The sequence below is a fragment of the Prionailurus viverrinus genome, chromosome B2, assembly GCF_022837055.1.
Source record: "Prionailurus viverrinus isolate Anna chromosome B2, UM_Priviv_1.0, whole genome shotgun sequence".
Lineage (NCBI taxonomy): Eukaryota > Metazoa > Chordata > Mammalia > Carnivora > Felidae > Prionailurus > Prionailurus viverrinus.
The window spans coordinates 123,432,192-123,447,051 of record NC_062565.1 but is presented as its reverse complement, the minus strand read 5'-3'; the positions used below and the strand labels follow the sequence as shown (position 1 = coordinate 123,447,051).

At 34.7% G+C, this 14,860-nt stretch overlaps 1 protein-coding gene across 5 annotated transcripts in view; it reads left to right on the top strand.

The window, feature by feature from the left end:
- Positions 1-14,316, top strand: part of BCLAF1 (BCL2 associated transcription factor 1) — a 34,828-nt gene extending 20,512 nt beyond the window's left edge. For 2 of the 5 annotated variants that reach the window (XM_047857790.1, XM_047857788.1), the window contains exons 11-13: positions 734-880; positions 6,867-7,079; positions 7,238-9,817. In XM_047857790.1, the coding sequence (XP_047713746.1) occupies positions 734-880; positions 6,867-7,079; positions 7,238-7,243 (366 nt within the window). In that variant the 3' untranslated portion in view covers positions 7,244-9,817. Of the gene's footprint in view, positions 1-733; positions 881-6,866; positions 7,080-7,237; positions 9,818-14,305 lie in introns of those variants that run through there. The other 3 variants (XM_047857792.1, XM_047857791.1, XM_047857793.1) reach the window with 2 other exon arrangements.
- Positions 14,317-14,860: the final 544 nt, after the last annotated feature.

Here is a 14,860-nt window from a genome sequence, read left to right as displayed (position 1 = left end):
CAAGTAAAGTTACTGAGATCCAGTTCTTTAATCACTTAGTTTTTGAATAGATATCTTAAAGCATTAAAAAAAAAACCCCTAACGTCTGTATCACAGCTATTTTTATTTTGCCTGTTTTGCCTCCCAGTCCTTGTTTATATGTGTATAATCATAGAAATCATATAGCTTTTGTTTTTATTCTACATAGCATACACATTATCCCTATGTTTGCATAAATTTGTTACAGTTATTAATTACAACTTCACAGTAGTGCATCTTCTTGACTCTTTAATTTCTATATTCCGATTCCTACCTCGAGTGAGTATCCAGTCAGTTATTAGTAGGGCTCATTAATTAGATCATTTGTGAAAGAGAAGAGCTTTGCTTATATGGTGATAGGTGATAGTTGAACAGTTGGGACTCCTATAATAATTCAAAGAATTAGACCACTCTTTTGGGTAGTAAAAGGGGAAAGAACCAACTTGATTATTTAAAAATACTAGTTCAGGCTATGAAATTGTAGTCAGTATGCTAATACTTAAATTGACTGCATTTCTTATTCAGCTTTCAGTGGGCAGATTTTTTTTGCCTATAGTATAAAATGGCCACCCTTTCTGTCCTCAGTGGCTGTGAAATTGAGATTTAGGAAGGAAAGTAGGGAATTTGTTTTTTGTTACTGCAGTAAAATTAGAGTTTGCATGTAACTAAATACCTTTTGATTGCATTACTAAACAGCTTTGTTAATGTTAATCAGTTTCGAATTAGAGGCAGAGGAAGAGCCAGAGGAGTTTTTGCTGGGACAAATACTGGTCCAAACAACTCAAATACTACTTTTCAAAAGAGACCGAAGGAAGAGGAATGGGATCCAGAATATACCCCAAAGAGCAAGAAGTACTTCTTGGTGGGTGTTAGAAATCTGTGTTTATTTGGTTTGCATTAATTTTCAAAGCATACTGGGTGAATACATTTGAGTACAGGTATCCACTACTATGAGGAGTTTTTGCCATAATTTAGGAAACCTTTTAAAAATTCACTACCCAGATGATTTGAAGTTTCGAAAATGTGGGTCCCTTTAGTCCTGTTTATATTTTATTGATGTCACCTATAGGCTGATCAGGGTAAACTAAAACTATACCTGATTTGATAGCCACATTCAGAGAACATTACCATAGGTTTCACATCTGTCTATAAGACAATGACAGTTGTAGAAACATCTCATTAAGATTTATCTTCCATCATCACAGCTGTTTGTTTAAATGAAAGACAGAAGAATTCTTTCACAGAGCATGTAATTAAGGATCTCAGGGAGGCTGTGTACTTCCTCTGGAATAAAAGGAGGATGAAAAATTCCATATGGAAAGTTGCTGGCTACACTAATTTGATGCTTCTTTGTGATACTTTTTCCTCTGAAGTAGTTTTCTAAGGGGTGAAACTAGAGGAGGTGGGTCCTGAAAGAGTTTCTAGGTAAAGATGGAGATTTTCTGTAGTTTGGCATGGGAGAAAAGGGTCCATCCAGCATTATAGACACTTAGGAAAATACCAGAACTATTACCAGAAGTATTTATTTCTTAAATAGCTTTTCAGAGATCAGTTCTGAAGATTAGTTGTTTTGCAGAAGCAAGGAGGAAGGTAGTACTAGATTTATAGAATTGTGTCTTTCATTTAGTTTTTTATGAATATATTTGAATATACCTGAATACCCATGACCTGTCTGCTAAGTGAGAGGAGAGAGCTAAATGATGAAGTAGATCTATGTTGTTTGAAGAATGGGCAATCAAAAATTAGCTTCTGTTTGATTCTTTTAGTAGTTTAATGAACAAAGTCCAAAAAAGTTTTTAAAGGGTATTAATGCATACTGTTTGCTCAACATATGCTCCCCTAAGAGGAAATTTATACTTGTTTGAATTACTTGAGTTGACAATGTGGACAGTAAAAGGCACTTTATTCAGTTATAGGAAAGTTTAAAAGATCTATTTTGTTTTTGATTTTCAGACTTTATATATTCACAAACTGCTCTTTATACTAGGTACCATGAATGCAAAGACATGTATCATTACTTGGCTGGAAAAATTTAGAAACAAAAGTTCTAAATATATGTGTAGTGGATTTCATCCAAGGCAGGAAATGGAGGATTATTTCAAAGAGAGTGATTAGGAGAGCCTTCATAGAGGAACTGGGATTGAATCTTGAGCTTAAAAAAATAGACAGGTATACTGCTGATTGTAGGCGTGAAACATCCTGAGATAGAACTCTTTGGCTGTAAGTTTGGTAAAATTAAGAAAAAGCAGAAACCAAGTTGTGGGAGGCTGTATCTAAATAAATACGGATTTTAACCAGAGTTTAGAAAAATCATGGTTGTACAGACCGATCTGAGAGTTACTGAGTGTCTGGACTAAGAGGCTAGGTAATGGAAAAGTTAAAGTAATATTAATGAGGACTTACTCAGAGATCTTGTATGTAGTTGGGTATTGGTAGTAAGATGAAGGGATCTCTCTAGGATAGGGAATACAAGGGAAAGGATCCCATTTGAGAAGATTAAGTTCTGTTCTTGAGGTGCCTGGGAGAAATTAAGTGCAGATGTGCAATGGAAAGTTGCTAATGCGAATCTAGAGGAAAACAAATTTAGGAGCCATCATCTTCCAGGACACAATTAAAGCCCTGTTAAGATCACCCAGTCAGAAGAGATTAAAAGGCCACCCTGTTGAAGGCGGGGCGAGCAGTGGGTGAGTGATAGTAAAAATACCACACTGTTAAAAAAAAAAAAATGCCAGAGAAGTAGACCAAATGTTATAGGTCAAAAGATTAAGAGGGAAATGAGAGGTGGACAAGTAGATAGTAATTAATACTTTGAATCCTTTATAAATATTTAATTTAGGCCACACCTTCATTTTTCTATGGCATACTTTTAGAATCCGATGTTGTAATTTTTTCTTGTAATAGGACATAACCATTTTAGTTTGGCATTTAGGTAGTAGTTTTAGTAATTAAGAATGTTATTTTAAGATTTTAGGAACTTAGAAGTAGCAAATAACATTTTATGTGTTGCTATTTTGGGCTGTATTTAAAAACCTTCATTTCTATATAAAACATACACTTGGATTTGTCACAGACTAATGTTCACCAGAAGTAACTTTTTTTTTTTTTTATGTTTTATTTATTTTTGAGACAGAGAGAGACAGAGCATGAACAGGGGAGGGGCAGAGAGAGAGGGAGACACAGAATGTGAAACAGGCTCCAGGCTCTGAGCCGTCAGCACAGAGCCTGACGCGGGGCTTGAACTCACGGACCGTGAGATCATGACCTGAGGTGAAGTCGGACGCTTAACTGACTGAGCCACCCAGGCGCCCCAGAAGTAACATTTTTTTTAAGCTTTTAAATTTTATTTAATTTGAGAGAGTGCACGCATGCGCGGTGGGTGGGGGATGGAGGGATGGAGCAGAGGGTTAGAGAATCCCAAGCAGGCTCCTTGCTGTCAGCACAGAGCCCAGTGTGGGGCTCCATCTTAAGCTGAAATCAAGAGGTGGATGCTTAACTGACTGAGCTGTCCAGGCACCCCCAAATTAATATGTTAATACTTTTTTTTTTTCTTACAAATCAATTCCCAGAGTTAATTATTTTAGTTCTTAATGAACCATTGAAATGACAGCTCTGGTTTTTACATGGATTTTTAAATTTGAAAGATTTTGCTTCTTTTGCAAATATATAGACCGCTATTGTTGAGACTAGAAATATAAACAAAAATATTCATAAGAAATGAGGTTGAAAACTTTAGATGTTTTCCTAAGAATAATTGACGAACATGGAACTTTTGACTATATATATATATACACACGTGTGTGTGTATATATATATATATATATATATACGTGTGTGTATATATATATATATATATATATATATATACACACACACGTATATATACACATACATATATATACACACAGACACACACATATATATTTTTTTAAGTTTATCATTTTGAGAGAGCGAGAGAGAGAGTGTATGCATGCGTGCAAGCAGGGAAGGGGCAGAGAGGGTGAGACAAAAACCCAAGCAGGCTCAGCGCTGCCAGTACAGAGCCCAACATGGGACCAAACCCAGGAACTGCGAGATCAGGACCTGAGCCGGGATCAAAAGTCAGACGCTTAATGGACTGAGCTGCCCAGGCACCCTGCTTATGCCCATATTAATGAAACATTAATACTTACTAGTAATAATAATAGTATTTATTGAGCATATGCACTGTGCTAGGTTCCTGTTTTACATGTATAAATTTATTTTGTGCTTACAAAAAATCATTTCAAGGGGAGTCCTTTATTCTACTTTTATAGATGAAAAACATTGAGGTATACAGATTAAGCAGCTTGACCATGGCTAGTAGAATAGGACTTCGGAATTGAACCCATGCCTTGGGCTCCAGAACTAGGGTTCTGAAAGCACCCTACCGTTCTTTCTCCAATATTGAGTAATAATAACATTTGTTGTATTCTTTTCTGAAAATTCTCATCTCAACACTTGGATTTATGCAAAGATATGGTGATGTTTTCAATAACAAGTAGGAAAGATAGTCTATCTTAGAACCTGAAATTCTGTGGAGGGGTGAGTATGTGAAGAGTTGGAGCAAGTAGGAAAGTACTGGAGTGGATAGGTTCTCAGTGTAGAGTTGATGTCTTCTGAGGAAGAGAAAATCTCTGGTGGGGAAGGAGTTTCAGGGTAGGAGTTTTAATCAATTAGCCCTTTGAAACATGATCATTCTGTGGAGAAGAGATAAGAGGATTCAGGAGGTTTTGTTCTAATATGGCCTCCTTTGTTAATGTGTTTTTGTGCATTACAAATAATTTCTCTGGTCCTTTATCATGTGAAGTGATTCATTTTAAAAAATTGTAGTAGGACTAATATCTTAGAAGTTAGAACTTGAAGATTAAGAGTTAGTTTGCTTAGCATTAAAATGTCCCCTAGCTGCCAGGATACTCTGAAAAATACAATCTTTTAGCTGCTGTAGGGTATTTAAAGGTGATGGTTTGTTTAACTTCAGTGCCTAGCTTTGCCTCTGCTTTTTCTATTTCTGTAGCTGTTAGTTGCCTTATATGGAAATCATTTACTGCCACTAGATACTTGGGAAATGTATACTGTGGGTGATGGCTGAAGGAGTAGTGGAGAGAACTAGTTCTGTGACCTTGGTCAAGTAGCTCAGTTTTGCTGTGCCTCAGTTTCTTTAGATATAAAGTAGGATTAGTTAACAGTATTTTATAGGGTTGTTTGAGGATGAGAGGAGTAAATACATGGAAAGTGCTCAGAACAATGTCTTACCCTTAGTAAGCATTATTAATACCACTCTTTGCTTGCTTGTCATACACTGGGATGGGCACTTTTTATAGATCATCTGTGCGACTTCATGGTTATCTCCCAGTTTTTAAAATGAGAACGTAAAGTCACAGCTTCTGTTTAGATTTAAACATGCCTCTGACTCTCAAAACCTGTTTGCTTCTTCCCACAAATAAGTGGAATACTGTGTAAATGCCACAAATACAAACTCTTAAGTGGTGGTTTGTGCCAATACCAAAAGGGAACCTGAAGTTACGTAGTTGTGTGGGTATCATTTTGAGTGAGAGAATATTTTAAAATACTTTATTTCAGGTTTGTAATTAAACTTTCTGACATTCTGAAATCTACACTTTTGATAGTTCCTCAACTCGCTCTTTTTGGAGTCATACACACCTCTAGCTTGTCATTTTTCATCAGCTTGTTAAAGATAGAGGATTAGAAATTGGTAAGTGCTCTTTTGCTTTGTGTGTTACTTGTGTAACTGAGCTTTGCAAGTCATGCCAGGAGGGTGATCTGTATTACACGAATATGCACAAAGGCACAGTCTGTGTTTTGAAAAAGGTGCTTATACCACATAATACTCGAGAAAAAGCTTTGATGACTTTTGGACAGCTGGTCAATACCAGTACTTCACAGGTTATGGAACATTATTTGCATTATACCCAGTATCTTATTAAGGGGCATCATTTTGCCTCTTTCTCCATTTTTGTAGGTGACAGACTTGAGAGTTTGAGGTGGGCAACAATTAATTAAATTATATTACAGGTGAACTTTGGCTTTTTGTTTGGTATTTTGCGATAATACTCCTCTACTTATCCACAAAGTGAAGGGCTTTTCAGTTTGTAGATTGTGTTTGATTAATGGAACAATTTGTAATTTGGGGAATATCTGTATTGGGGTAGAGTTAATGAAAAATTAATGTTCAAATGTAATAGAAAACTGTAGTACTATGTTGGTGAAGAAGAAATAAGTTACTACTCTAGGGACCATGCTGTCATGATTTAGCATGTAAAATTCTCTGGCCTAGAAGATTGATGTGCCATATACATTGATTTAGATTTAAATCTCTGTAGGATTTTAAAATCTGTTCCTACATGTATGGTATAATTCATATCATTTATTTTATTTAATAAGTGTTGCATAACATTTTTGTGACTGTTACGTCTTTATGACTGGTAGTTTTCGGGAAAAATAAAGGTTATTTTATCTCATTTGCATGCAGTATATTAACAAGTGGACTTAGATTGAAATAATGGAAAGCAAAAAAGTCAAAACTATGAAAGTTGGCAGTAGTTTAGCAGTTGAGGTTCTCCAAAAAATTGTCTGGACAGTTTGCAGTGCTTGGGTTATAAAGCAGTAGGATGTATTTACTTGATTTCACAATGGAATACATTTTTACTGTAAAATTCAGTGTTACTGGCTTTGGTTTAATGTGTTTTAGACATTTACCAATGTCCCATACCCCAGTCTTCAGAAGATTTATACCATGACTTAATGGGGCTATAATCATTTTACTTACAAGAAAGACATTTTAGTGATGATTGTTTTTAACCTCTCTGTAGCATGATGACAGAGATGATGGTGTGGATTATTGGGCCAAAAGAGGAAGAGGTCGTGGTACTTTTCAACGTGGCAGAGGGCGCTTTAACTTCAAAAAATCAGGTAGCAGTCCAAAATGGACTCATGACAAATACCAAGGGGACGGGATTGTTGAAGATGAAGAAGAGACCATGGAAAATAATGAAGAAAAGAAGGACAGACGCAAAGAAGAAAAGGTAGAAAATTTCATCTTGTTAGTGATTCTAATGGATTTTCTTCATTATGGGTTTGGTGGGCCAGTTAGTTCATTAATTCATTTTTAGGAACAATGATTATTACGGATCATTTTCACTCCACATTTTTGCTAATCTTTATTTTCTCTTTGTTTTTTTAGGAATAGTAAATCTGAAGTGAGATTGCAACAGAGAGCAGAACTTGCACCCACCATTTTTTTACCTGATTTTTGTTTTCAAATAAGAATGTAAGCATTTTACTTAAATTTTACTGTTTGCAAGTAGTCAATAGAAATTTTGTTTTAAGTCTTCAAATATCTTGAAAAATAGTAGACTGTATGTTGAAAATTGTACTGAAATAAAGTAGAAAATTGTTACGTACCATATTTGTAACTATCAACTTTTAAAAAAATACTTTTACTGTTTTTGTTACATGCATTGTAATTCGCTTTGTCTATAAGATATGGTCAAGTACAGCTCTGTGAAAGTTCTGATTCTCTTCCTTCCCTGTTTGTTAATGTTTATTCTGAAGTAAACGTTAGCTCTACATACAAATCCCTGGACAGAAGTTGTTTATAGAGACCACACTAATTATTTTAACTATATACATCTGTTTAACATTCTCCTTAATTCAAACACACTACATTGTAGGGTGACTAATTTTTGAGGTGTACCACAGAAAAGGTTCTTACTTTGGCAAACTAAGCTAATTTAACATGTCAGCAAATGTTTAAAAAGAGAAAAAAGCTTTATCAATAGTTAAAAAGTACAAGCTATTAAAAGATTGAAAATTACAAGAAATTTTTTTTTTTTTTTTTTAATTGAAAGCAAGCAGTGGCCTATAAAACCATTCTTAGGAGCCTTTACTTTTGGGGCTGAAAATTCAATGTTTTTTCTATTCTTATTTGAAAGTTTGAGTCATGGTCTTAGATATCAGCTAATCTTTGAGAGAGGAACTGGTCTGTAATAATACAGATGAAAAAATCCATTCTTAACTGATCATCTTTAAGAAACAGAACAAAACCTGTAATCCTGGTGTTGGTATGGAAGAGGATTATCCTGCAGAATAAGTTGATACATTAAAAAGATGTACCTGATTTCATATCTTACATATTTATTTGAGCTTTTGGACAGCTGAAACATTAGTTTGTAGTCTAACCATAAGGAAAAATAGGCAAAAAAAACCATTATGTTAATTAGTATTTTAAGTAACTTGTTTTTCAATAAAAAGTTTTGACAGGAAGTTTGTTGCAGCATTGGTCTAACTTGGTTTTTACTTTTTCCCTATTTTCAGTTGCAGTTTATAAAATGGCTTTTTCTTTTTCTTCCCAAGGGTTCTATTCTTCAGGTAGATAATCTTTCAGATGTGGATTATCTTTTTGTTTATGCTGATAGCTCTTAAGATGAAAACTCAAAATAGTAAATTTCACTGTCAAGTCTCTGTCAGTGACCATCTGTAAAAGTAGTCAAATTTCATTTGTTAATTCAGGAACCAAGTTAGTTGTATATGTTTGCATTAAAAGGAGGAAATGCTAGTTCTGTTAAGTGTAAACTTTTTCAAAGATCTTAATTTATGGATCTTTCATCCTTCGTGATTTGCAGTGCTCCTAGCACCTTGATTGCAGCCAAAGGCATTTGCTAAGAACTGTAAGGGAAAAATAAGAAAACAAAATTCAATATACATGATGTTTATGGCCCTAGGACCCTTAGTATTGCATGATTTCTCCTATTAATTTTGTCTTTTCTGAAATCGTTAGAGCAGAGGAAATACTGTCAAAGCAAGTTTGTTGTTACGTTAGTCAGGACACAGCTAATCTCCTAGTCAGAAGAATACTTAATTACATGCGAAAGCAACATGGATTTAGTCTTCAACACAAGAATTTTCATAACCATTTTATTTTATACAAATAAACTTAGCTTTTATTTTAAGTTATTATTTCGTTAGATACTGGATCTCTGTGCATGACTATAAATGTGCAGTTTTGTTTTTCCACTTAAGACAATAGGAAAAAGGGAATTTGCTGAGAAATTGTTTAATAGGGAGTGGGAATAAACCTACCCAAATTCTATCAGCAGGTTATATTTTAAGTGCAAATGTGCTGATTTAACCCAAATAGATACATGATTCAGTTACTTTTATTCTATTACACAAAATTGAGGAAAGAGGATTATACCAGAATTTAGTAAGAAGGGTGATAGAACTCTGCAGTAGGATGCCATTGTGGATGTTCTCTTTTTCAGAGCCAAACATATGAAAAGCCTATGTTGTGTTAAGCCACATTTAACTCCACACTTCATAACATGTTACAAAGCTGAATGGTAAGGGTATTTGTTTACAAATGACAGAAAATAACTCTTTGATACCTGCATTAACAGACTTCCTTTTGCCTAGAGAAGGAAAATAAAAATGAACCAAAGGATATTTCCAGAAAGGATTAAGAAACCTGTTTAAGAAGGCCATGACTCAGTCTTTAGGTGTGTATACCTTTCAACATTCTAGGAATTTTAATATAAAATAGCAAAATATGTTTTTCCAATTGCAGCCTACTTTAAGGAATTAACTATTGTTCCCTTTTGTCACAGTTAAAATCAAGTGTTGGGAATTAAATTATAATTTGAGTAAAAATACTACCCAATACGAACGAATGTAGATGGCTAAACGATTCTTACTCAGTGTGTTGTATATTGCAACAGGGACCCTTGTAAATTGTCATATGCCAATAAAATGTCATAAGTGGTAATAGCTGTTGTTTGTTTACCTGATTTTGAGACTATTTCTGTGTCTGATCTGTACAGCTGATTTCTGTGACCTATTTATAGATTTTTGAATACCAACTCCTCTGTTAGTAAAATTACTGGTATGCTATGGCTTTTTTGGGGGGTTGATACATACTCCACAAAACTCAAACCCCATATACTGTTATTTTTTTGTTTTCCCTGGTAATTCCAAGCTGTTATTAGAGAATACAGGAATTCCAGATTTCTAGTCTAGTTCTCCTGTTCTTGTGTTAATACAAGAACTTGCCAGCCATAATATTATGGAGAATCAGCATTGCTTCTCTTTTTAAAAACTATAGTAGTCCATTAATAACTAAAAAGAGGTTGGATTTTGTTTTGTTAGACTATAATTTTGTGTAAAATTTGGTGTAATTCTCACCATGCCCCTTTTAACAAAGTGGACCATTCTGTCAACTTGAAAAAAAAGCATTTTTCACAGACATTTGTGTGCTAAGACCTATAGTACATATTTTGACTAATAATATATTAGGAGGCAATTGGAGAAAAAAAGTTTATTGTCATGGGATTGTATTAGTCTAGACTTAATAGAATGTTATCTGTTACCATATTAGGGTTATCAAATAGTTAAAACCATTATTACATCTGAATGTCAAGGGTTATATTAATGAAGTTTTAAGCCAACAGGATTTGTTGTTATTCAGTTTCTTAGAATCTCAGAGATATATGGAAATTTGTTGTATTCCATTGTCTTACTCAAGAGCCTTTGAGATTGTGTAGGTTTATGAGCTGGACTCCTTATATTTCTGAAACATTCAGTAATGATAAGTGTGTGTTGACTATGCAGGTGAAGCCAAAGTTCTACATTTAATTAAGTCTTCTAGTTCTCTTTATATTGTTACGTCACATCATACTTTAGCCTTTAAAAATGGATCCCATTGGTTAAAAAAAGAGACACAGACATTAGGATCTGTGTTTCCCACTACTAGAAAAAAACTTCAAATAATGTTTCTTAATTATAATCTCTGCGCAAGAAAAATATTCCCCCTGCCGCCCAAAAATATTTTTCCTACAGATATTTTGGATGATTTAAAACAGTTGAACCTATTGGCAGCACTCTTAAGATGCAGAAGATAATCTTGATTCTTACAAGTAGAAAAGGATTGGGCAAGTGGATTTTAATGCTACTCTCCTAAAAATCAAAATGAGATTTTTCATAGTAATCTCTTGGGGTTGCCCAGCTTCCTGATGCAGTAATGAGTACTCCTTTTAGTAAAACTAGATGATAATTAAGTACACCTTCATATTAAATGACTTGGAAGGATTTTTACTCACAGCATGACCTGTGTATTTGGCAGTGATAACTTCTTGGTACTATCATTGTAATTGCGGATTTCATGGAGTCCATAAAGCCATGGAAAAAGAATACCATTCTCATCCTCCAGAATAGTTGTTTACTTGCTACCTTATCTAGCCCTTGACTATGGAAGATCGTAATTTTTCTGTCTTAATGTACCAGAAAGAGAAAGCAATAAACTTTTTATTAGGGTACTTCTAAAGCTGCCATGGGGGGAATGTTAAGTACTCTTTCAGTTTTTTGAAGGAAATTGAATATCACACCAAATGTAAGCATGAAAAGAAAGTTACAATAAAATATAAAATTTAACTGGTTAATGTCAGTATATACTTATAGTGTGTGCATACATTTGGTGGTGATACTTCTACTTCAAAATCAGAGTGTTGATCTGCTTTTCACCCCTCTAATACTGTGGTAAAGATACCCCCACTGCTGCAGTAGACTCCTGACTTGGACTCCTTAGCCCTTAAATTTCATCCTTTAGTTGCCGCCTGTGGGATATTTTTCAGCCGTAAAATTGGTGTCATTTTTAGCTAAAACCCTTCGATGTCTTCTCTTGCCTAAATATTAGTCAAGATGAACAACATGAGCCAGTTTTTACCTTTGTGCTTTACCCACTTACCCACACCTTGTTCACTTACCTATCTTAAAATCTTACACCCTAGCAAAAATTCTAAATTCTTTTTATGTCCTCATTGAATGTAGCACATTCTTTTAGGCTAGCAACTCATTCCATTTAAATGTCTTTCTTTGCCAGAATAAATGTTTAGCAGTTTGCATTGTGTATGGCATACATACATAGGTATGAAATAAATGCTCCTTGAATGTATAATTAAAGCATGATATAATTGTATATGTATAGAGGTTTGATTAGCATAAGCCATTTTTTTTTTCTTTGTGGCTGCTGCTAAAACATAATACAGTCTAAGCTCCCTTAAAATGTGCTGAAGAGACGTCGGATTGCAGTGAACAGAAGAGTTAGATCATTAATTTTTTTTTTTATATGTGGCTCATGTTACTCTTGTGCAGTTCCATGTTTTTAAGAGTAAATATATTTAAAAGGAGAGGGACCAGAAGCTTGATGTCTGAAATAGTGTCATGTGAATAGTTGGAATGTTTGCTGTAGAGCAGTGATGACTGAGATGGGTCCTTGCGAGCAGTCCTCAAGTATTTTAAGGGGTTTCCCTTAAAAGAGGAAATAGAGAGTTACAATTCAAATTATATATAAGGATCAGGATGGACATTTGATGTTACTTTGTCCAGCCTCATCATTTTAACATGTTCTGTATTTAGAGGACAACCAGAGCCAGTAGATAAAAGTCATAGATACGTAGACTTTTTTTTTTTTAATTTTTTTTTCAACGTTTTTTAATTTATTTTTGGGACAGAGAGAGACAGAGCATGAACGGGGGAGGGGCAGAGAGAGGGAGACACAGAATCCGAAACAGGCTCCAGGCTCTGAGCCATCAGCCCAGAGCCCGACGCGGGGCTCGAACTCCCGGACTGCGAGATCGTGACCTGGCTGAAGTCGGACGCTTAACCGACTGAGCCACCCAGGCGCCCCAACGTAGACTTTTATTGATTGACTCAGTGAGCTAATATTTGACATGTACGTACTTAAAAAGAGTAGTTCGCTTGTAAATAGCAAGTTTTCTGCTTGTAAAAGTATTGAGAATCTGGAAGTCTTTGTCAGGAATCTGTGTTATCTGAAGTTTTTTCCTAGTTCTCTGGATTACTTAATTGAAGTTTAAGAGCTACCTTTTACTCTCAGGTGCTTGCTTTATTGTGTGTTACCATCTGAGGGTACCAGTCAGTGATAATTAAAAAGAAATGCTGCATATTGCCACTTTTTTTTCAATGTTGCAATAGGAATGAATTTAGTTTTTTTTTATTGTTGTTTGTTTTTGTAAGACTTATGCCATATTCTTTACGATATATATCAGATCTTTGGATGGCAAATAATTTGTTACTAGTTGTAAGATGATCCAAATCAGTTACTTGGAATTTTTATGAAGTAGAATATTTTTATTCCTGTTACTGGGACCATGACAGTATCAAATTATGAGTCGATTATTGCTAAAAATGAAAAGGCCTAAATGCAAACATTAGTAGCACTGATGTATATCTGACTGTCTGAGTGATCCAGAAGCGGGATAAGACTAGACGGGCATCCTTTAACTATTTTTTCTGTGTTCTAGGTTTTAACCAACTCTTTTTAAGTGATTCACAAGAGTCAAGGCATTCCTATTTGTGAATGTAAGATTGTATCAGAAAACAGAGTACAGAGTCTATGAAGTCATATGAATCTTCTAAAAAAAAAATGGAACCAGAAAAATCAAGCAGCAGTTCACCTTTCTGCCTTTAGAGCGGTCTAGCTATAGTAAACTATTTTTGTTCGAACATAGTATGAGTAGTTATAGACACATAAGACCTTTGGATTCATACACTAAGCATAACCTAGTTTTTCTTTTGTATAAATTTTTAAAGGCTCAAGTAAAAAGAAATCCTGCTTTTAGACTATAAACATTTAACTTTGGTTTTATAATTTTAATGTAACACTACAAGTAAATAGCAATTTGTAGTATAGATATTACTACAGTTTAAATAGACCTAGAAATATAGTTAATAGGTCTCTTAACTATTTTAATTGTCAATACAAAGCACATTTTTAGAATTTAATTTGAAATATGATTTTAGTATCAGGGAAAATTTTGGTCTAATTGCTCTCAAATATTTAAAATTTTTGAATAAATAATTGTAAAGGTTTAATGAATTTTAAGAGGTGTTTAATCTTTTAAATAGCGCTGGTTGGTTTAAGTGTACTGTATTAGCACTACCCCTGAGAGGCTTCAAGCATAGGCAGAATAGAAAGAAAAAGGGCCTAAATATTTTTCTTTTTGAAATGTAAAATTTAAATGAACTTTCTGGGTTAGCACATCTCAATGTGGAGATCACATTTACATATGAACCCTTATGGTTAACATTGGAGAGGCTATTTCCTACTTTGGTAGAAGGTTAATTTGTATTCTTTCCCACCGTTTAAGATAACTACAGTAACTTGAGTTCATCACCAAAACCAAACTTAGGCTTGTGGCATAGGCTAATGGGGCTCTGCTGGGTATTTGGCAAAATTGAGTATACACATCTTTCTAGCCTTTGTCTAAACCAGCCCTCAGCCTCTCACCTTTCGTTTATTCACTGAAAAAGTATGCCTGGCAATGGGTGTAAAGGTGAATAAAACATTCTTGGTGTTGGGGATCCAGAACATAGTATGATGATTATCTATAAAGTGTTAGTAGTTCTGGAAAAATACATTTGGATGGCAAAACCAAATACCTATGGACAGCTTTTGGAATTAAACTAGGTGATGAACCTCCAAATATCAAATGGGGAAAACCATCAACCTGCCTGGTATTGGTTTCTATGTGAGAAGGAAGAGTTGGGGTAGGGTCTGGCAGACTTGAGAAAAGGAGAATCTCAAATTACTCAACTGAAACTTGGATTTTGTCCTCTCCATAGTGAATGCAAGGTACCCAAAGGAAGGATTGGAGAGACTGGGACAATTTTCCCCAGTGAACTCTCAAAACACCAGCCAAGACAAGACTCCCTTTTAAGGACAGGACTGGACCCCACACTGAGAAGAAAGTAGCAAAAGTAGAATCATTGAGTGTAGAGACCATAGGAGAGGGCT